General features: G+C 46.4%; 1 protein-coding gene across 1 annotated transcript; it reads right to left on the minus strand.

Annotated features, from left to right (window-relative positions):
• Window positions 1-16,917: 16,917 nt before the first annotated feature.
• LOC311129279 (uncharacterized protein) lies at window positions 16,918-18,103 on the minus strand (the record flags this gene model as incomplete). Its single annotated transcript, XM_084161567.1, has 3 exons — window positions 17,950-18,103; window positions 17,462-17,841; window positions 16,918-16,923 (listed from the first exon to the last, which is right to left on the minus strand). Exons 1-3 carry the CDS (start codon window positions 18,077-18,079, stop codon window positions 16,918-16,920), a joined length of 516 nt encoding a protein of 171 aa, XP_084017693.1. The 5' UTR covers window positions 18,080-18,103.
• Between the last annotated feature and the right edge of the window lie 4,179 nt (window positions 18,104-22,282).

A 22,282-nucleotide genomic window follows, 5' to 3' on the forward strand; every position in this document is an offset into this window, starting at 1 on the left:
CAGGAGAAGCGTATGTGAGCGTGTCCTATTTGAAGCCTGTCATCAATCTGTTAAATGCAGAGGTTCTAAATCTGAGCAAGGACGATACAGAACTGACCAAAGAGATCAAGATCAAGGTTCTTGATTACTTGAATAACAAGTACACTGACCCTGCAACAGATGAGCTGCTCTCCATGGCTACCTTTCTAGATCCAAGGTTCAAGACCAGGTACATGTCCGCTGAGAAACTGGAGGACATTAAGGTATTTATTCATTTGTTCTTGTTTTATTGCTTCAAATGTAAAGCACTTTGGGCTGCATTTTATGTATGAAAGGTGCTATACAAATAAAGTTTAATTATTTTCATTTTTTAAGGTGAGAGCTGCCTCAGAGACCGAAGCCCTCCTGGTGGAGAACACAGCCCTGGGAAAATCGTCTCTTGCAGAGGATCACACTGACAGGGAGAAAGAAGCTTCCACTGCTCATCAATCAGGCAAGAAGCCCAAGAAGAGCCTTGGGAGCTTCTTTAAGCAGACCAGCAGTGCACCTGCCTCATGTTCAGAGAGGCAGATCATTGAGCAAGAGCTGAATAGCTACATTCTGGCAACGGCAGCAGACAGCGAGTCTGATCCTTTGGAGTGGTGGCGATTTCACGGATCTAATTTTCCACGTGTGAGTTGTCTGGCAAAGAAATACTTATGCATCCCTGCCACAAGTGCCCCCTCTGAGAGGGCATTCAGCACTGGGGGCAATGTGGTGACATGTCACAGGGCAGCACTAAAGCCAGAAACAGTCAACATGCTGGTATTCCTGGCACGGAACTTGTGAAGAAAGTTCTAGTGAAGATTTGTTGATATTGTTGATAATTGATGGTTGAGGCTTGAAAGGTTTAGTTTCAAACGGTTAGTTTTTTACATATCTACGGACCGTAGCCAAAACAAACACACGTATTTGAATTTGTAATTACCTTATTTTCTTTATCTCCTGTTATTTTTTATTTAATTTTACTTAATATCTAATTTATATATATATATATATATATAGGCCTACCTACCTCATGTTTACGGAATGCATGTTTGCACAATACAAATAAAAACTTTTCAGGTCCATACGGTCCAATGCCTCACTCTTTCTGGTTATATAAGGTTCAAATACATATTTTTCCTTAACTAATATAATTTAACCAAGAAGGGATATTAAAATGTGATTCATATTTTTTTACGTCATATATCGTGATATCATATCGATATCGTCTGGACAGTGGAAAATATCGTGATATGAATTTTAGCTCATATCGCCCACCCCTACCATACAGACCTTCTCCAGATCCTTCAGGTTTCGGGGCTGAGATCCCCAAAGCCTACAAGAATTCTGATAGTGAAACTCCACTCAGCTGGGATGGTGCTGTGCCTGATGTTGTTAACTTGGTTGAAGAGGCTTTGTCAGTCTGGTCTGTGACAATCTACCAGGATTCTGATCAGTCGTCTGACACTACTAGTGTTGAGTCAGAAATTGAAAGTGTGCTGGCTCCGGATATGCCGATCTGTAGTACTCCCCAACCTGAGGTTAGACCTTTGAGCACGGTTGGTGCTGTCCGTGACATTCCTGCTAGGTTTTTGGGTGAGGGTGTTCGGACTAGACTAGGTAGATTAATTAAGCCAGTGAATAGGCTAATCCAAACTATGTCTACACAGGAAATGAAACAATTCTTGGTTTCTCAGTGACGGTAGGATATTGCCTACCTTTTCTTTGTTGTGTGTATGTGGTAATCTAAGTGGGTCTTAGAGTGATTTGTGGGTTTGTCTAATATTTTTGACAATTCATGTAACTTTGTGTAGTTCATCAGCATAAAATGTATTTGGCATTTTTTGTATAGGGTTGAATAAGGGATTAGCTACCTCTTATTTTTCCTAATCCTTCACGGGATAGCTTTCCAGCTGATTGACCATTTGTTGTCATGGGCCTCTCACTCCACCGGGTTACCACCTTAATTTTCTTCCACTCTGCTCACCACTCTCTCTACTCAGCCTAACTAGCTCCACCTGTCCCTGCTCTGCTCTGCTCTAATTACTCTGCCAGCTGCGCTGCATTACCCACTACCTCTCCCAGTATTTAAGGCCCTGTCTTTCAGCTCTCCGGTGTCAGATCGTCTGCAAAGCTCACACCCGGAACCTGTTTGCTCGCGCTTCTGGCTCACCCTGGTTTTGTGACCCCGGACCTGCCTGTTTTTTGGATACTCTTCTGCCTCAGGAGATCCAGACCTGCTTCTGCCATTACGACTCCTGACTACTCTTCAATCCCGGTAACTCTGACCAGCCTTCTGCCTTGCTACTACGTATTTTGGATTTCCCTTGAACTGTACTGCTGCCTGGTTTCATTCCGCCCTGTTGTGTCTGTGTCTCCCCCCCCCCCCAGGACTTCTGGACCACCCACCACCGGCTTCATAGGACGCATCGCTGCCACTGGGGGGGGCACAGACCCAGCGCATTGGACGGGATCCCTGTTACCCCTGGAGCCTTCATTCACTCCCTACTTCCCTTTTCCCTTAAGTTTAATAAACTTTCTGGTGTGACGCAATTGTGGTCCTCTGGTCGTCTGTCTGAATCGTGACAGTACGATCTGACCATTATGGACTCAGCGCACACTTTCCCCGACATGGAAACCGATGAGCATGAGCAGCAGTTCCAGCAGCAGCAACAACAACTCGCCATGATCATTCAACTCCTCACCAACCTTACCCCAGCCAGTCTGCCCACCAGCCCAGCCCCCGAGTTACCTGCCCCGGTCATTGCAGCCGCTGCTCCGGAACCCAAGATTGGAAACCCCGAGCGGTTCAACGGCGATTCAACCCAGGTCCGGCCATTCCTGACTAGCTGCCGACTTCAGTTCTCCTTGCAGCCAAGGACCTTCGCCACGGAGGGGGCTAAAGTTGGGTATGCCATCACTCACCTGACGGGCCGAGCTCGACTCTGGGGAACAGCAGAGTTCGAACGTCAAACCCCCGCATGTGCAACCTTCGACCTGTTTGCTGAGGAGATGCTGAAGGTGTTTGACCTGGATTCACCCACCGCAGAGGCGTCTCGTGAACTGTTCAGTATTCGACAAGGCAGACGTACAGTCGCAGACCATTCCATCGACTTCCGAACCCTGGCTAGACGAAGTTCTTGGAACACACCATCGTTGGTGGACGCGTTCTTCCATAGTTTGGCTGACTATATCAAGGACGAGTTGGTCTCCCATGAACTGCCTTCCACTCTTGATGAAGCCATCGCACTGACTGTCAGGATCGACAGAAGGATACAGACCCGTCGTCGTGAGAGGGGGCGCCAAGGTCCACCTACTACCGGCATTCGGAGAGATCCGACTGGGCTCCTGTCATCTACTGCCACTCACCCAGGTCAGCTTGATCAGTCTGAGCCTATGGAGATTGGGCGAGCCTCCCTCACTCCTGCAGAGCGCCAGCGCCGCTTCACCTCAAACCTCTGCCTCTATTGTGGAGGTGATGGACATCGTGTGGTAACCTGCCCTTTAAAGGGCCGAAGCTCACCGGGCGTAGGGGGAGTCCGGTTGAGTTCAATGACCATCCAGTCCTCCGACCGCAAACCCCTGCTGCAAGTTCACCTCCGCCTCTCTGACTCAACTCACACCCTGGCTGCTCTGGTGGATTCTGGCGCCGAAGCCAACATAATGGACATCAAGCTGGCACGCCAACTGGGACTGGAGAACCTCCGTTTGACACCTCCTATTCCTGCCCGGGCACTGGACGGACACTTACTCGGATCGGTCACTCATGTCACGGCCCCGGTCTCGATGGGTCTGTCCGGAAACCATCAAGAAACTATCCAGTTTCACCTGCTCCCCTCTCCAGGCCAACCCCTCATCCTGGGTTACCCATGGCTCCGCCGGCACAACCCTCAGCTCGACTGGGTGACCGGGGTGATCAGGGAGTGGGGAGAGGACTGCCACCGAACCTGCCTGCTTGCTGCCGCACTACCCCCTCGGCCAGTACCTACTAACTCCGCTCCTGACCTCTCCAATGTCCCAGAATGCTACCATGGTCTCAGAGAGGTGTTTAACAAAGCAAGAGCCACATCTCTGCCCCCTCACCGACCGTACGACTGTGCCATCGACCTCCTCCCTGGAACAGCTCCTCCAAGGGGTCGTCTTTATTCGTTGTCTGCTCCTGAAAGAAAGTCCATGGAGGACTACATCAATGGCTCTCTGTCCGCAGGATTAATCCGTTCATCTTCATCTCCTGCTGGTGCTGGCTTCTTCTTTGTGGGGAAGAAGGACGGATCTCTTCGCCCCTGCATCGACTACAGGGGACTCAACGACATCACAGTGAAAAACCGTTACCCTCTGCCTCTGCTCACCTCTGCTTTTGAGTTGCTCCAGGGAGCCACTGTTTTTACCAAGTTGGATCTCAGAAACGCTTACCACCTAGTGCGGATCCGGGAGGGAGATGAATGGAAAACCGCATTCAATACACCAACAGGCCACTACGAGTATCTGGTTATGCCTTTTGGCCTCACCAATGCTCCTGCTGTGTTCCAGGCTCTAGTGAATGATGTACTGCGGGACATGTTAAACAAGTTTGTCTTCGTTTACCTGGATGACATCTTAATTTACTCCAGAAACCTGTCTGAACACACCCGCCATGTCCAGCAAGTCCTTCATCGTCTTCTGGAGAATTCCCTCTACGCCAAGGCAGAGAAATGTGAGTTTCACGTCAAGACAGTGGCCTTCCTGGGGTACATAGTGGCAGAGGGAAGTATCCAAATGGATCCTGCCAAAGTATCAGCAGTCACTTCATGGCCAGTTCCGGAGAACAGAAAGAAGCTGCAACAGTTTCTGGGGTTTGCTAACTTCTATAGGAAGTTTATCCGGAACTACAGTACCGTTGCTGCCCCTCTCACTGCTCTAACCAGCACCAAGCAACCCTTCACCTGGACCCCAGCAGCCGACAAAGCCTTCAGTACCCTCAAGGTGAGGTTCACCTCCGCTCCCATCCTCCAGATGCCTGATGTGGACCGGCAATTCATTGTGGAGGTGGACGCCTCGGATGTGGGAGTTGGTGCTGTGATTTCTCAGTGGGCTGCGGAGGATAGGAAGCTCCATCCCTGTGCCTTTTTCTCACGTCGGTTGTCCCCCTCTGAGTGCAATTACGACATAGGGAACCGTGAGCTGCTGGCTGTGAAGCTTGCCTTGGAGGAGTGGCGTCACTGGCTGGAGGGGTCCACCATTCCATTTCTCGTTTGGACCGATCATAAGAACTTGGAGTACATCCGCACGGCCAAACGGTTGAACTCCAGGCAGTCCCGCTGGGCCCTGTTCTTCACCAGGTTTAATTTCACTCTGTCATACCGGCCTGGATCACGCAACACCAAGCCAGACGCCCTCTCCCGTCAATTCCAGAAGGATGACACCCCCTCCAAGGACCCTGTGTCGATTCTGCCAAGTCCCTGCATCGTTGCAGCTCTGACCTGGGCTGTTGAGGAACAGGTGCTGGAGGCTCTCCGTAACCAGCCAGGTCCCAGCACTTGCCCAGCTGACCGCCTTTTTGTCCCCGAAGACCTGAGGTCCCAGGTCATTCAGTGGGGACATGACTCCCGCCTAGCTTGTCACCCTGGCTCCACCCGCACTTACAACCTGCTCGCCCAGAGGTTCTGGTGGCCCTCTCTGAGGAAGGATGTACGGGAATTCGTCCAAGCCTGCCCCATCTGCAACCAACACAAGTCGTCCTGCCAGCCCCCAGCCGGATTGCTGCAGCCCCTGCCTGTGCCCAGACGTCCCTGGTCTCACATCGCCCTTGACTTTGTCACGGGGCTGCCCCCTTCAAGTGGCATGACCGTCATTCTCACCATCGTTGACCGTTTCAGCAAGATGGCACACTTCATTCCCCTCCCCAAGCTCCCAACCGCCAAGGAGACCGCCCAGGTGGTCCTGGAACACGTCTTCCGGATCCACGGACTGCCAAAGGATGTTGTTTCTGACCGTGGCCCACAATTCTCCTCCGCTTTTTGGAAGGAGTTCTGTCACCTGCTGGGAGCCACAGTCAGTCTGACTTCCGGATTCCATCCCCAATCCAATGGGCAGTCAGAGCGGGCTAATCAGGAGCTCGAGAAGGCACTGCGATGCATGACTTCACGCAACCCCCACTCCTGGTCGCAGCAATTGACATGGGTGGAGTACGCACACAATTCTCTGACCTGCTCTGCCATCGGTATGTCCCCTTTCCAATGTGTTTATGGATACCAGCCTCCTCTATTTGCCAGCCAGGAGGAGGAGGTTACTTGCCCATCTGCACTTGCTTTTGCCCGTCGATGTCGCCGCACCTGGTCACAAGCCCGAGCCACACTCCTCAGGTCCGTTGCCAGCTACACTACCGGGGCCAACCGTCGGAGAATTCCTGCTCCCACCTACCATGTTGGTCAAAGGGTGTGGTTGTCATCGAAGAACCTGCCACTCAGGGTGGAGTCGCAGAAGCTGGCACCTCGGTTCATTGGCCCATTCCCTATCATAAGAGTGATTAGCCCAACTGCTGTCCGGCTCCAACTGCCTAATTCCCTGAGGGTGCACCCCACTTTCCATGTGTCTAAGATTAAGCCCATCCATGAGAGTCCGCTGGTCCCTGCTGCGCCTGGTCCTCCTCCTCCACGGCTCGTCGATGGTGGTCTGGTTTACACCGTCCGCCGCCTGCTTCGGTCCAGACGGAGGGGTAGGGGTCTCCAGTACCTCATTGACTGGGAGGGCTATGGACCTGAGGAAAGGACCTGGGTGCCAGCTAGTCGGATTGTGGATAGGACTCTCATCACCGCTTTCCACCAACGGCATCCTGATCAACCTGCAATCCGTAGGGGCCGCCCCAGAGGGGTCCCTAACCGTCCGGCCCGCTCGGCTTCCTGTCCTGTGCCTGATCCTGTCTCGGGACCTGTCCCATCTCCCGACCACGGCCCTCCGGCTTCCTCCGAGGATGAGGACGTTCACTCGGACCGTTCGGAGGAGTTCTAGCCCTCCTCCGGCTCCCCTCCTCCCGCCCGGCGTGGTGTTGCTCTTGGGACTTCTGGGGCCGTCCCTTGGGGGGGGGGTTCTGTCATGGGCCTCTCACTCCACCGGGTTACCACCTTAATTTTCTTCCACTCTGCTCACCACTCTCTCTACTCAGCCTAACTAGCTCCACCTGTCCCTGCTCTGCTCTGCTCTAATTACTCTGCCAGCTGCGCTGCATTACCCACTACCTCTCCCAGTATTTAAGGCCCTGTCTTTCAGCTCTCCGGTGTCAGATCGTCTGCAAAGCTCACACCCGGAACCTGTTTGCTCGCGCTTCTGGCTCACCCTGGTTTTGTGACCCCGGACCTGCCTGTTTTTTGGATACTCTTCTGCCTCAGGAGATCCAGACCTGCTTCTGCCATTACGACTCCTGACTACTCTTCAATCCCGGTAACTCTGACCAGCCTTCTGCCTTGCTACTACGTATTTTGGATTTCCCTTGAACTGTACTGCTGCCTGGTTTCATTCCGCCCTGTTGTGTCTGTGTCTCCCCCCCCCCCCAGGACTTCTGGACCACCCACCACCGGCTTCATAGGACGCATCGCTGCCACTGGGGGGGGCACAGACCCAGCGCATTGGACGGGATCCCTGTTACCCCTGGAGCCTTCATTCACTCCCTACTTCCCTTTTCCCTTAAGTTTAATAAACTTTCTGGTGTGACGCAATTGTGGTCCTCTGGTCGTCTGTCTGAATCGTGACATTTGTGGGTCTAGAATTAAGGGACTACACTGGGTTACTCTGTCGCCCTGTGGGTGTGAAATGTTTTTTTTCTTTCTTTGCTTTGTTACCTTCGAGGTAATGTGTTTTGTTTTGTGTTTATAATCTAGTGTAAAACAGTAGGGGTGAATGTAGTAGTGTGATGTTGTTCCCCTAGATTATGCACCAAGTTGCACACAAGGACAGTTCAAGTAGGCCAGGTCAAGAGGGGATGTTAATAAGTTAATAATAATAATAATAATTCAATGTGGTTTATATTTAATTACAGCTGCATAGCTAATGTTATTTTTTGGTGTACAATTTTTTATATATATCTATATTGTAAATACACCTAATTGTAAAAGTTTTGTATATTTTGGTTTGGTCCATCGCGGGTTATCTGTATTTATGTACCCTCTTATTGTTCTCTTTTGCCTGACCTTCAACTAGCAAGGTATGTTGTCCTTGGCGCCGTAATTTGTCAATATAAAACTGTGGTAAAGTTACACAAAGTGCTGTTACGCAACTATAGGTTTTGTTACAATGTGGACAATATAAAGATTTATGTTAACAACTTTCACCAAGCTCGCTAATTTGGGTACCTATTGTAACTCGGGAGTATTTGGGGCAGTGTTTGAGTGAGTTTCTATGTGCTCACGCAGGTGCCCGAGAGCTGTGGCTGCACCAAGGGCTAACCTATTGTGTGTTGTCTCTTCGTGTACAGGTATGTCTTTTATTTTGTCAGAATTATGTTGTATATCATTTTACTTGTATTGTATAGTGTGTTGTTAGGCACTGAATGTGTGCATGCAGCACCTGTTCTCTTTTGCCTGACCTTCAACTAGCAAGGTGCCCGAGAGCTGTGGCTGCACCAAGGGCTAACATCTTTTTTTTGTCTCTTCGTGTTTAGGTCGAATAAAAATTATCCAACCATCAGAATTCCAGTTGTGGCAGTGTCCTAATTAAAAGTACACAACGCAGAACGAACCACGCTACATATGCATAATGATGTAGTAAACAACATCGCTCTGCGTGGGAACTTTTGGTGGGGGGGAAGTAGCCTTTGTAAGTCTCCATGGTGGGTAAAGACCATCACTTCGTTGTCTTGTTGGGAATAGTAATAATTCATGACAGTACGCATTGTATTAGTCTAACGGTTGTTTTTAATTTAGTTTCTCACATTAAACAGACATTTGAGAAGGATTTGAGAAGCGAATTGCTTGCAGTTGTACCTATGACACACAGACACACTAAAGCTGTACAGTGTAGTTAGAAAAGTCAATTTACATTATTTGCAGATGTGTTCCCTTTTATTTACAAATCGAAAAATGTAACATTTGAAATGAATGTGGCAGAACAGTTAAGCATAGAGTTCCTGTGGGAGTCTTCTCCTTCAGTCTTTTTGCCTCCTATGCCTCGTTTCCTATTAGATGGGATTTTCCCAATGCCAAGTTCACCTGAGACAGCCGCTATCCAGTGTCATGTGTTGCTGAATTACAGATCTCGCTATCCCAATGTCGCTGCTGTCCATGGTGCTGAAATATCCAATCTCTGCTATTTGCATACATAGGACCATCCACACTTGACACCACACACACAAGTTAATGCTAATATCACACACACTTTTGAACATTGCACAACCTGCAACAAGACACTGAAACAGCACTTAATTTCAAGTTTGTTTGTTTCTGAATAAAGATGCGAAGAATGAAATCAATGTGTGGAAGGAGATTGGACAATGTATAGGCATTCCCTATAGCTGTATTTGACTGGAGCATGATCAGATTGCTTTGTTTCAGCCAGAATGGAAATTTGGTCTGAGAAACTATGCCCATTATAGCATGACTATTTCAGACAGAATTCACTTAATATTGTCTGTAAAAATATAAATAAGGCAATGTTTATATTACCCCCTTTCAAACATTCACATATTTATCATTTTCTTGCAGATATACAGTGCATTCAGAAAGTATTCATACCCCTTAACTTATTCCACATGTTGTTTTCTTACAGCCTGAATTCAAAATGGATTCAATTATAATATTTTCTCTCACGCAGCTACATACAATACCCCATAATGACAAAGTGAAAACACGTTTTTTAAATTTTTGCAAATGTATTGGAAATGAAATACAGAAATATCTCATTTACATAAGTATTCACACCCCTGAGTCGATTAAAGCTGTGTCTTTCTGGGTAAGTCTCCAAGAGCTTTGCACAACTGGATTGTAAAATATATGCAATATACATTATATAGACAGTCTTTTTTTTTTTTTTGCCATAAGTTTTCAAGCCGAATTAAGTCAAAACTGTAACTAAGCCACTCAGGAACATTCAATGTCATCTTGGTAAGCAACTCCAGTGAATATTTGGCCTTGTGTTTTAGGTTATTGTCCTGCTGAAGAGGGAATTTGTCTCCCAGTGTCTGTTGGAAAGCAGACTAAACCAGGTTTTCCTCTAGGATTCTGACTGTACTTAGCTCTATTCCGTTTCTTTTTATCCTAAAAAAGTCTCTAGTCCTTGCCAATGACATGCATACCCATAACATGATGCAGCCACCACCATGCTTGGAAATATGAAGAGTGGTACTCAGTGATGTGTTGTGTTGGATTTGCCCCAAACATTACACTTTGTATTCAGGACATAAAGTTAATTTCTTTGCCACATTATTTGCAGTTTTACTTTAGTGCCTTATTGCAAACACAATGCATGTACAGGTTTCCTTCTTTTACATTTACATTTTAGTCATTTAGCAGACGCTCTTATCCAGAGCGACTTACAGTTAGTGAGTGCATACTCTGTCAATTAGGTTAGTATTGTGGAGTAACTACAATGTTGTTGATTCATCCTCAGTTTTCTCCTATCAAAGCCATTAAACTTTCTAACTGTTTTAAAGCCACCATTGGCCTCATGGTGAAATCCCTGATAGTTTTCCTTCCTCTCCGGCAGCTGAGTTAGGAAGGATGCCTGTATTTTTGTAGTGACTGGGTGTATTAATACACCATCCAAAGCGTAATTAATACCTTCACCATGCTCAAAGGAATATTCAATGTCTGCTTTAATTGTACCCATCTACCAAAAGGTGCCCTACTTTGCGAGGCATTGGAAAACCTCCCTTGTCTTTGTGGTTGAATCTATGTTTCAAATTCACTGCTGGACTGAGGGACCTTTTTGATAATTGTATGTGTGGGGTACAGAGATTATGTAGTCGTTTGAAAATCACTATTATTGCACACATAGTGAGTCCATCTAACTGATTATGTGACTTGTTAAGCACATTTTTACTCCTGAGATTATTTAGTCTTGCCATAACAAAGGGGTTGAAAACGAATTGATTAGATTACTAGATACTAGACTCTGTCAATATGTTTTTGGAAGTGGCTCTGCATTTCTTGCATACACATCATATTTATGTAAGGATTATGACGACCTTCTAAAAGGACAAAGCTGTTTATGTGTGTTCCCTTGTCTCCACTGTCACCACATCCCTCGATGTGTGCAAACAGAGCATCTATATCAGGGATGGGCAACTCCAGTCCTCGGGACCTGATTGGTGTTACACTTGTTCCCCAGCCCCAGCTAACACATTTGACTCTAATAATCAAGTACTCATGGGCTTCAGTTTAGAATGCAATAAGTTTAATCAGCTGTGTTTGCTAGGGATGGGGAAAAAGTGTGACACCACTCCGACCCCCAAGGACTGGAATTGTCCATCCCTGATCTATATGGTAGGACCAGTACCAGATTAATATGGAGGCGAAAGAAACGCACACCTATTTAGGCGAGGTGCTGGCTATCGGAGTAGAACACTTGAAAAAGAAAAGGAGAGCCCCACACTCTAGGAGCTCAGATGCAATAATTTAATAACTTAATAACCAACGTCAGGATACCCTGATGAAGACAGCTTGTCTGTCGAAACTTTGGTTATTAGGTTATTAAATTATTGCATCTGAGCTCCTAGAGTGTGCGGAAAAAGTGTGACACCACTCCGGCCCCCAAGGACAGGAATTGTCCATCCCTGATCTATATGGTAGGAACAGTACCAGACCTGAATGAATGTGTCTGTTTTGAATATTCACGGAGACAGAATGATGTGGTTGATAGCAGAGACGTCATGCCCAAAGGGGGCACAGGGTCACCTGCCCCCTCAGATTTGTGATGTTTAAATGTGTCTTGTTATTTTTTCTCTGTCATACTACTAACCATGAAGCTGGCTTTAGCTAGCCCAGATAGGATCCCATTCTCCCAACCTAATAACTACACTGAACAAAAATATTAACGCAATATGTAAAGTGTTGGTCCCATGTTTCATGAGCTGAAATAAAAGCGTGAAATATTTCGTTCGCACAAAAAGCTTATTTCTCTCAAATTGTGTGCACAAATTTGTTTACATCCCTGTAAGCGAGCATTTCTCCTTTGCCAAGATAATCCATCCACCTGACAAATGTGGCATATCAAGAAACTGATTAAACAGCATGATAATGAGACAGGTGCACCTTGTGCTGAGGACAATAAAAGGCCACTCTAAAATGTGCAGTTTTGTCACACAACACAATGCCACAGATGTTTCAAGTTATGAGGCAGCGTGAAATTGGCTTACTGACTGCCGGAATGTCCACCAGAGCTGTTGCCAGATACATTTATGTTAATTTCTCAACCATAATCCAAGGCGGCTTTAGAGAATTCGGCAGTACTTCTAACTGGCCTCACGACTTCAGACCACTTGTAAAGCAGCATATGGGCGAGCTGTTTGCTGACGTCAACGTTTTGAATGCCCCATGGTGGCAGTGGGGTTATGGTATGGGCAGGCATAAGCTACGGACAATGAACCCAATTGCATTTTATCAATGACAATTTGAATGCACAGAGATACCGTGGGATAGTGTACGTGCACAAAGTGAGTTTGTAACATGTATATCATTCTTGCTTGTTGTTCTTTATAGTTACTACCATTGCCTATTGTAAGTTGCCTCTCTGTGTTTACTGTGTTGTGTAATACTCTGCAGGTAGCATTATGCCATTAATAGAGCCCTTCCTTTGTTAATAGTGTTGTTGCTCTACTTGTGCTATCAGTTATTGTGCATATTCATTAGCCCTGTTATCTGTCCATTACAGGACCACTATCATTCCACTACCTTTCCATGTCCATTTCATCCGTGTGTGTCAATAAAGTATCCTTGAATGTAACTCTGAGGTTGCCTTATTCCCCTCTTACCGAGGGAGGTGAAAGCGCAACCTGGTCTCAGAACATTTCGTATTATTCTGTATGTACAAAGCTGTGATCAAGGCAAAGGGTGGCTACTTTGAAGAATCTCACATCTCAAACATATTTTGATATGTGTAACACGTTTTTGGTTACTACATGATGCCATATGTGTTATTTAATAGTTTTGATGTCTTCACTATTATTCTACAATTTAGAAAATACACAAGACACAGAGGAGGAGAAACTATCCAACACCCTGGGAGAGAGAACGAGTGACCTCAGTCGAACTCACAGCCAGAAAGATGTGTTAGATACAGGAGAGGAAGAGGTTACCCTGGATGCCATCACCCCTGCTCCTGTGATCAGGCCAATGGGCAGGCGGAGCGAGAGGTCATAGTGATAGTGATTCACACCCAGTGAGAGACAGACAACCCATACAACCTCTTGGCTGAGATGAACCACACAGAGGTAGAGGCAGAGGGCCTTCAGGGCTAGCCAGTCAGCCTTCCTGCTCTGATCCTCAAGTCAATTGTAGTTGACCTCATTCCGTCAGTAGAGGATGCCTGGTTGTTCTTTAAAAGTGCTTTCCTCTCCATTTTAAATAAGCATGCCCCATTCAAACAATTCTGAACTAAGAACAGATATAGCCCCTGGTTCATCCCAGACTTGACTGCCCTTGACAGGCACAAAAACATCCTGTGGCGTACTGCATTAGCATCGAACAGCACCCACGATATGCAACTTTTCAGGGAAGTCAGGAACAAATATACACAATCAGTTAGGAAAGCAAAGGCTAGCTTTTTCAAACAGAAATTTGCATCCTGTAGCACTAACTCCAAAAAAATTTGGGACACTGTAAAGTCCATGGAGAATAAGAGCACCTCCTCCCAGCTACCCACTGCACTGAGGCTAGGAAACACTGTCACCACCGATAAATCTACGATAATCGAGAAATTCAATAAGAATTTTGCTACGGCTGGCCATGCTGTCCACCTGGCTATCCCTACCCCGGCCACCAGCTCTGCAACTTGCTCATGAACCCCCCCCCCAAAATATGGACCCCTACAAATAAGCTGGGCCAGACAATCTGGACCCTTTCTTTCTACAATTAGCCGCCGAAATTGTAGCAACCCCTGTTACTAGCCTGTTCAACCTCTCTTTCGTATCATCTGAGATCCCCAGAGATTGGAAAGCTGCCGCAGTCATCCCCCTCTTCAAAGGGGGTGACACTCTAGATCCAAACTGTTACAGACCTATATCCATCCTGCCCTGTCTTTCGAAAGTATTTGAAAGCCAAGTTAACAAACAGATCACCGACCATTTCGAATCGCACCGTACCTTCTCCGCTATGCAATCTGGTTTCCGAGCTGGTCATGGGTGCACCTCAGCCACGCTCAATGTCCTAAACGATATTATAACCGCGATCGATAAAAGACAGTACTGTCTTTTATCGACCTGGCCAAGGCTTTCGACTCTGTCAATCACCGCATTCTTATTGGCAGACTAAATAGCCTTGGTTTCTCAAACAACTACTTCTCAGATAGAGTTCAATGAGTCAAATCGGAGGGCCTGTTGTCTGGACCTCTGGCAGTCTCTATGGGGGTGCCACAGGGTTCAATTCTCGGCCGACTCTGTCCTCTGTGTTTATCAATGATGTCGCTCTCAGATCCACCTCTACGCAGACGACACCATTTTGTATACATCTGGCCCTTCATTGGACACTGTGTTAACAAACCTCCAAACGAGCTTCAATGCCATACAACACTCCTTCCGTAGCCTCCAACTGCTCTTAAACGCTATTAAAACGAAATGCATGCTCTTCAATCGAACGCTGCGTGCACCAGCCCGCCCAACTAGAATCACTACTCTCGGCGGGTCTGACTTAGAATATGTGGACAACTACAAATACCTAGGTGTCTGGTTAGACCGTAAATTCTCCTTCCAGACTCACATTAAGCATCTCCAATCCAATGTTAAATCTAGAATCAACTTCTTATTTCACAACAAAGCCTCCTTCACTCATGCTGCCAAACATGTCCTCGTAAAACTGACTATCCTACCGATCCTTGACTTCGGCGATGTCATTTACAAAATAGCCTCCAACACTCTACTCAGCAAATTGGATGTAGTCTATCACAGTGCCATCCGTTTTGTCACCAAAGCCCCATATACTACCCACCATTGTGACCTGTACGCTTTCGTTGGTTGGCCCTCACTACATATTCGTCGCCAATCCCACTGGCTCCAGGTCATCAATCCCAGCCTTATCTGAAGTCATTGGTCACCATAGCAACACCCACCCGTGGTATGCGCTCCAGCAGGTATATCACCCCTCCTTTGGCCACCATTCCTTCCAGTTCTCTGCTGCTAATGACTGGAAAGAACTGCAAAAATCTCTGAAGCTGGAGACTCTTATCTCCCTCACTAACTTTAAGCATCAGTTGTCAGAGCAGCTTACCGATCACTGCACCTGTACACAGCCCATCTGTAATTAGCCCACCCAACTACCTCATCCCCATATTGTTATTTATTTTGCTCATTTGCACCGCAGTATCTCTATTTGTACATCATCTTCTGCACATCTATCACTCCAGTGTTAATACTAAATTGTAATTATTTTGCACTATGGCCTATTTATTGCCTTACCTCCATAACTTATTACATTTGCAAACACTGTATATAGATTTTCTATTGTGTTATTGACTGTATGTTTTGTTTATCTCATGTGTAACTCTGTGTTGTTGTTGTTTTTATCGCACTACTTTGCTTTATCTTGGCCAGGTCGCAGTTGTAAATGAGAACTTGTTCTAAACTGGCCTACCTGGTTAAATAAAGGTTAAATAAAAAAATGAAATAAAATGTTTAATTCATATTCATTAAAGATATTTAGTCAAGACTTGAAAAGTGCCATTTATTTCAAATGATAATTATTCAGTGTCTGCAACCCTCAAGAACCAGGGTGAGTCTGGGTCCCCCTTTAACTGGGCAAACACAACTTGCATATCGTCATAGACTAGGCCTAAACGTTAATCTTTTAACCTTGCTTGAATAAAACAATGCATTTTTAATAGTGAGAAAGAGTTGCGCTTTTCCTTTTAGATTATGATTAAGGTTTTTGGTTGCACCTCGACTCAACGTTGGTTGAGCGCCCTCCACTTTTTCGTCAAATAATACATCTAAAAAAAATGTCATAGGTAAATTATTAAAAGCATTAAAATTGGGATTGGGATGTTTCCCACTTATTTATACAACCTACTCCACAAAGTTTAGAGAAATGTTCTGAAATTAATTAAGAATTAAACAGAAGAAAATCAGAATTGAAGGCAACTATAATGCAAAGAATTTAATGGTCTATGGTTCAATCCTGTTTCTGGTCTAATGAATAGTTAATATTGTTCCTCCTCTTCCTTGTGGCAAGCGCAGCAGCACACTGCCCTCCAAAGCCTGCAAACAAAAAGCCGGACTGCCCCTTTCCTCGCCCTGCATGGAACATCCAGGGTCACGTCCTTGGTGACGTGTGGGGTGACGTCCAGGGTGACCACAGCAACATCCTCTGGAAAAGGACAAAAGCGGGACAGAACGTAAATAAATGCAAACCGTAGGTTCTAAACACTGGCCAGTTGAATGGGATCTTTTATTTCAGCTCATGAAACATGGGACCAACACTTTACATGTTATCATGACAAATGGCACCTGTCAGAGTGCTTTCTATAAGTCTTACTCACCTGCTTGGATGGCAGATGGCAGAGTGGCGGAGACGGCCACCATGAGAGGCTTTTCTTCAAGTGTGACGTCCACAACCTCCAAGAGTGAAGAAGCCGGGTATGCATTTGTGTTAGGGGAGAGGTCCAAAACATCCAGCTGAGAACAAGCCGGGTCTGCCTCTGTGTTAGGGGTGATGTCCACAACCTTCAGGTGGGTAGAAGCCGGGTCTGCCTCTGTGTAAGGTGTGATGTCCACAACTTCCAAGTGGGAAGAGACAGGTTCTACCTCTATATTAGGGGTGACTTCCACAACCTCCAGCTGGGAATAAGCCAGGTCTGCCTCTGTGTCAAAAGTGATGTCCACAACAACTAGGTGGAAAGAAGCCAGGTCTGCCTCTGTGTTAGGAGTGATGTCCTCAACCTCCAGGTGGTAAGATACCGGGTCTGCCTCTGTGCTACGGGTTTTGTAAACAACCTCCAGGTGGGAAGAAGCCAGGTCTGCCTCTGTGTTAGGGGTGATATCCACAACCTCCAGGTGGAAAGAAGCCAGGTCTGCCTCTGTGTTAGGAGTGATGTCCTCAACCTCCAGGTGGTAAGATACCGGGTCTGCCTCTGTGCTACGGGTTTTGTAAACAACCTCCAGGTGGGAAGAAGCCAGGTCTGCCTCTGTGTTAGGGGTGATATCCGCAACCTCCAGGTGGAAAGAAGCCAGGTCTGCCTCTGTGTTAGGAGTGATGTCCTCAACCTCCAGGTGGTAAGATACCGGGTCTGCCTCTGTGCTACGGGTTTTGTAAACAACCTCCAGGTGGGAAGAAGCCAGGTCTGCCTCTGTGTTAGGGGTGATGTCCGCAACCTCTAGGTGGATAGAAGCCGGGTCTGCCTCTGTGTTAGGGGTGATGTCCACAACCTCCAGGTGAGAAGAAGCCCTGTCTGCCGCTGTGTTAGGGGGGATGTCCATAAGCTCCAGGTGGGAAGAAGCCGGGTCTGCCTCTGTGTTAGGGGGGATGTCCACAACCTCCAGGTGGGAAGAAGCCCGGTCTGCCTCTGTGTTAGGGGTGGTTTCCACAACCTTCTGATAGGAAGAAGCCGGGTCTAACTCTGTGTTAGGGGTGATGTCCACAAGCTCCAGGTGGGAAGAAGCCAGGTGAGCCTCTTTGTTAGGGGTGATGTCCACAACCTCCAGGTGCGAAGAAGCCAGGTCTGCATCTGTGTTTGGGGTGACAATTAAAATCCTGATTGGCTTTACTACTACAAGGCACCAGGATGTCATGACAAAAGGCATCTGTCAGAGTGCTCTCTATGAGTGCTACTCACCTGCTTGGATGTCAGCTGGTAGTGTGGCGGAGACGGCCACCACTAGGACAGGGGGGACTGGCAGGGTGTCTGCAGTAGGCTGGAAGTAGCTTTTCACCTTGTCCGCCACAAAGGCACAGACAGAGCTCATAAAAAAAGGGGTTGTGAGGTCATCCAGGGAGAAGGACTGCCTGATTCTCCCGAGGATCGACCTCACAGAGTCAAAAGCAGCAGCACAGGAGAAAGGGGTGTGAGGAGAAGAGGCCTTCAACGTGTTGGAGAGCTTCTCCCCTACGGCCACCACCATACTCACAGCCATCCCGCTTAGGAGGATGGGGTGATCTGAATGGCCTTCCTCTGGCTGAAGCCACAGGGCCAGGAGGATCCTGGGCACCAGCTCCACCACCACCTGGGATGGGCTGAGCAGGTTGCTACAGGGCTTATTGGACAGCTTGTCCAGAATGCTCCTCACAGCTCTCTCCACGATGATGTGGACCTTGGGGTCGCTGAAATCAACAAAAAGCAGCAGAGAAAGCTAAACGATGTGCAATGTTCACACAGAGAACACTGCCCTAGTTATTTTCTGCATAGCTCCAGATGTGTAGATGAATGGAGCAAGCTGTATGCAGGGCAGTACATGGAACTCACATGTCAGCGCCAGCTGGAGAGGTGGTGTGCATAGAGCGGCGGAGCTTGCAGACAGCCTTGTGCTCCATGTCAATCATTTTTAGGCAGGTGTTTACTTCCCAGGTCTGCCGTAGGAAACAGGAAGTCCCATTAGTGTAATTTCACAACAGATATATTCTGCTGTACTGACTAGTTGTTGAAAGGCTAGAAAGGAGCTCACTGACTGATAGTCTAAGTCTCTAACTCTCATTCTCTTACCAGCCGAGCGAGTTCGTTCCCCTCCTCCAGGGTTTCCTTCCACACCCTTCAAATAAAATACAAAGCATTTCAACTTTCCTGGCTTCCTATTTATCTGTTGTTTATTTTACCCACACCTCCTGGAGTGCTGCTGGTGACAGAGAATGGCAGTGAAGGTGAGAGCTGACGTGGTACTCACCTCTCCCTAAGGGATTTTTTGCCCTGAGACACCAGCCAGTCGCTCATGTGCTCCATGGTGACATGGGGCGAGACCTGGCCTCGACTCTGGAGCAGCAGATAGTGGACCATGAGCTTCTTCTGCAAGATGAGGTAAGGTGTGAGACCGTGCCACTAAAGACCATATAATGTGCTTTCAGAAGGGCTTCTCGCAACATTTCACAACTGCTCATGTCTCACAATTTGCAAGTGATATTAAAAACTCTTATGACCATCTTCTCTAAACTGTCTTGAAATAAAACTCTTGTTTTGGGATTAAATCTATCTCTTTTTTTCTGTGGTTACTGTTTTTGTGGGATGAATCTTACCTGTTTATTGTAATATGCTTCCTCCCAGCAGGCCTGCAGCGTCTGAAAATAAAGGCTGCTTCTACAGAATTCCTTTGAAGATAATTAAAATAATTATGCTTTATTAGGTACATTATGCACAGGCATTTACAGAATGCCAAAAGGAATATCTCCTAAGATTACCTTAGTGGGACCATAAGTGAACTCAGGAATGCTCCCAACCCTATCCATGGTCAGAGGGGGACGAAATGCAGCGCTATAAATATACGGGATGCTCTAGAGATAACAGGAATGACTTAAAGTCGCGAATGATCAATGCCTGTGGAGTCGTCCAATATGCTGCGCTGAGAATTGAGTTGTAGGCGATATTTGGATATGTTTGGCGCAATTTACATGTTTACATTCTATTGCCATGGAGAAATTGAGTTTCTAGAACCTGTTTTCTTCTATGTCTTTATTTCGTGAAATATTAAGATCTTTATTTTGTCATAATATGAGGACGTTGGAGCCCGTTCCGATTCATGACGCGGTTATCCAGGTGCATGTTGCATAGACCTACTAATCCAACGTTGGCTTACAAGTTAAATTAAATTAGTATATATGCCTATACAAATCTATTGACCACATCCATTTAAATCAATGATTGTCAATTGAAAATGTGGTAGTTGTGTTATCCTGTTGTGCGTGTCAGGGCTCCTCTTAAGCACGTTATTCCAATATTTCCTAGAATTGACGCAGGTTACACTTTTGCAAAACTACTAGGTTAAAAATAAGAGCATGAATGACAATAAAGGAATGACTTGAATTATATGTGTAGTAGTGTGATGTTGTTCCCCTAGATTATGCACCAAATTGCACACAAGGACAGTTCAAGTAGGCCAGGTCAAGAGGGGATGTTAATAAGTTAATAATAATAATAATTCAATGTGGTTTCTTTATTTAATTACAGCTGCATAGCTAATGTTATTTTTTGGTATACAAACATTTTTATGTATCTATATTGCAAATACACCTAATTGTAAAAGTTATGTATATTTTGGTTTGGTCCATCGCGGGTTATCTGTATTTATGTACCCTTTTATTGTTCTCTTTTGCCTGACCTTCAACTAGAAAGGTATGTTGTCCTTGGCGCCGTAATTTGTCAATATAAAACTGTGGTAAAGTTACACAAAGTGCTGTTACGCAACTACAGGTTTTGTTACAATGTGGACAATATAAAGATGTATGTTAACAACTTTCACCGAGCTCGCTAATTAGGGTACCTATTGTAACTCGGGAGTATTTGGGGCAGTGTTTGAGTGAGTTTCTATGTGCTCACGCAGGTGCCCGAGAGCTGTGGCTGCACCAAGGGCTAACCTATTGTGTGTTGTCTCGTGGTGTGCAGGTATGTCTTTTATTTTGTCAGAATTATGTTGTATATCATTTTACTTGTATTGTATAGTGTGTTGTTAGGCACTGAATGTGTGCATGCAGCACCTGTTCTCTTTTGCCTGACCTTCAACTAGCAAGGTGCCCGAGAGCTGTGGCTGCACCAAGAGCTAACATATTGTGTGTTGTCTCTTCGTGTGCAGGTCGAATAAAAATTATCCAACCATCAGAATTCCAGTTGTGGCCGTGTCCTAATTACGTGACCTGCCGACTGGTCAGCTCAAGCCGACCGCTGGAGCTGTGCATGTGGATGAGGTGCACGACCAGCGCATGTGAATTTGTTGATGGTTTACTCTAAGTGAATATATACTGTAAACAGTGAAAGTGAATGTAGCATATTCATTAGATACAGGTATTCGTGCTTATTTGTATGTTTTGGATGAATTTGTTTATTGCAATTATTTTTTGGGGTATTTGAATGCACTAAATTACATTGTATTTTAGTGCTCTGTTGAGCCATGGAAGATTCTCAAATCCATAAGACGTGTTATGCTGGGGATTTTAGTGTGGGTAGAGGGAGGGGTGTCCTTCCATTTACACCAATTGTACAGTCATCTCCTGGGAGTAGAGCGTTTGCTAGTCCTGAGTTTGCAAGCACTGGGAGGGGTAGGCTGTTTGTTCCACCTGACCAGGGTATCCCACCTCTGTCTTTTGATGTACCATCATCCACAGTACTCGGTGATAATGGGACGCCTCCGAGTCAGCTTAGTGACCTTATTAAGCAGATTGGTTCAGAGATAGGAGAATCTATCAGAGCGAGTTTACTGCAGCCTGGGGTTTCAAGTCTTTCTCCTGCCCGTCCCCCTCACCAACCCCAGCAGTTTCCCCTGCCTGAGCAGTGTGGGTCAACCTTTATTGATGCGTCCAAGCTGAATCTGGTTGTGAAGTCAGATGTTAGTGCTCCACCTCTTTTTAGGGGTGATGGCTCAGATAAGTACTCTGTCCTGGAGTGGGAGGAGTTAATGGAAGTCTACCTAGAGAAGAGGGGTTACACTGGGTCTGGGAATGTTGGGGAGGTGATGTCTAGGCTCATGGGGAGGGCACGGGATGTGACCAAAGTCTGGAAGCGTAACAACCTTGTTGTCACAGATGTTAAGGCGGTGTTCAGTGTTTTCAAGCAACACTTTGGGGATACTGTCTGCTCAGGTATGCCATTAGCTGATTTCTATTCAATCAAACCATATGCTAATGAGGGTCCAATAGATTTCTGGATTAGGCTTAACAAAGCTGCAGAGGCAGCCGAACAGTACCTTGTGAGTGAGGGCAGGACCTTACCCAATCAGTGCTCAGAGTTGGCAGTCATGTTTGTACGCAACTGTCCTGATAAAGAGTTGGCCCAAGTGTTCAAGAGCAAACCCATTCGTGACTGGACAGCCAGTGAGGTACAGGATCGGTTGGATGAACTGTTAAGGGAACGTAAAGCATGTAGAACACAACTTTCACAGCAGGTTGCTGCTGTTTTTGACTGCCCTCAGGAGGGAGTGGGTCCTGTGAAAAGACCTAATGTGTCATCTTTTTCTCAATGTGGCCGTGAACCA

The sequence above is a fragment of the Coregonus lavaretus genome, assembly GCF_964263955.1.
Source record: "Coregonus lavaretus genome assembly, chromosome: 5".
Taxonomy (NCBI): Eukaryota; Metazoa; Chordata; class Actinopteri; order Salmoniformes; family Salmonidae; genus Coregonus; species Coregonus lavaretus.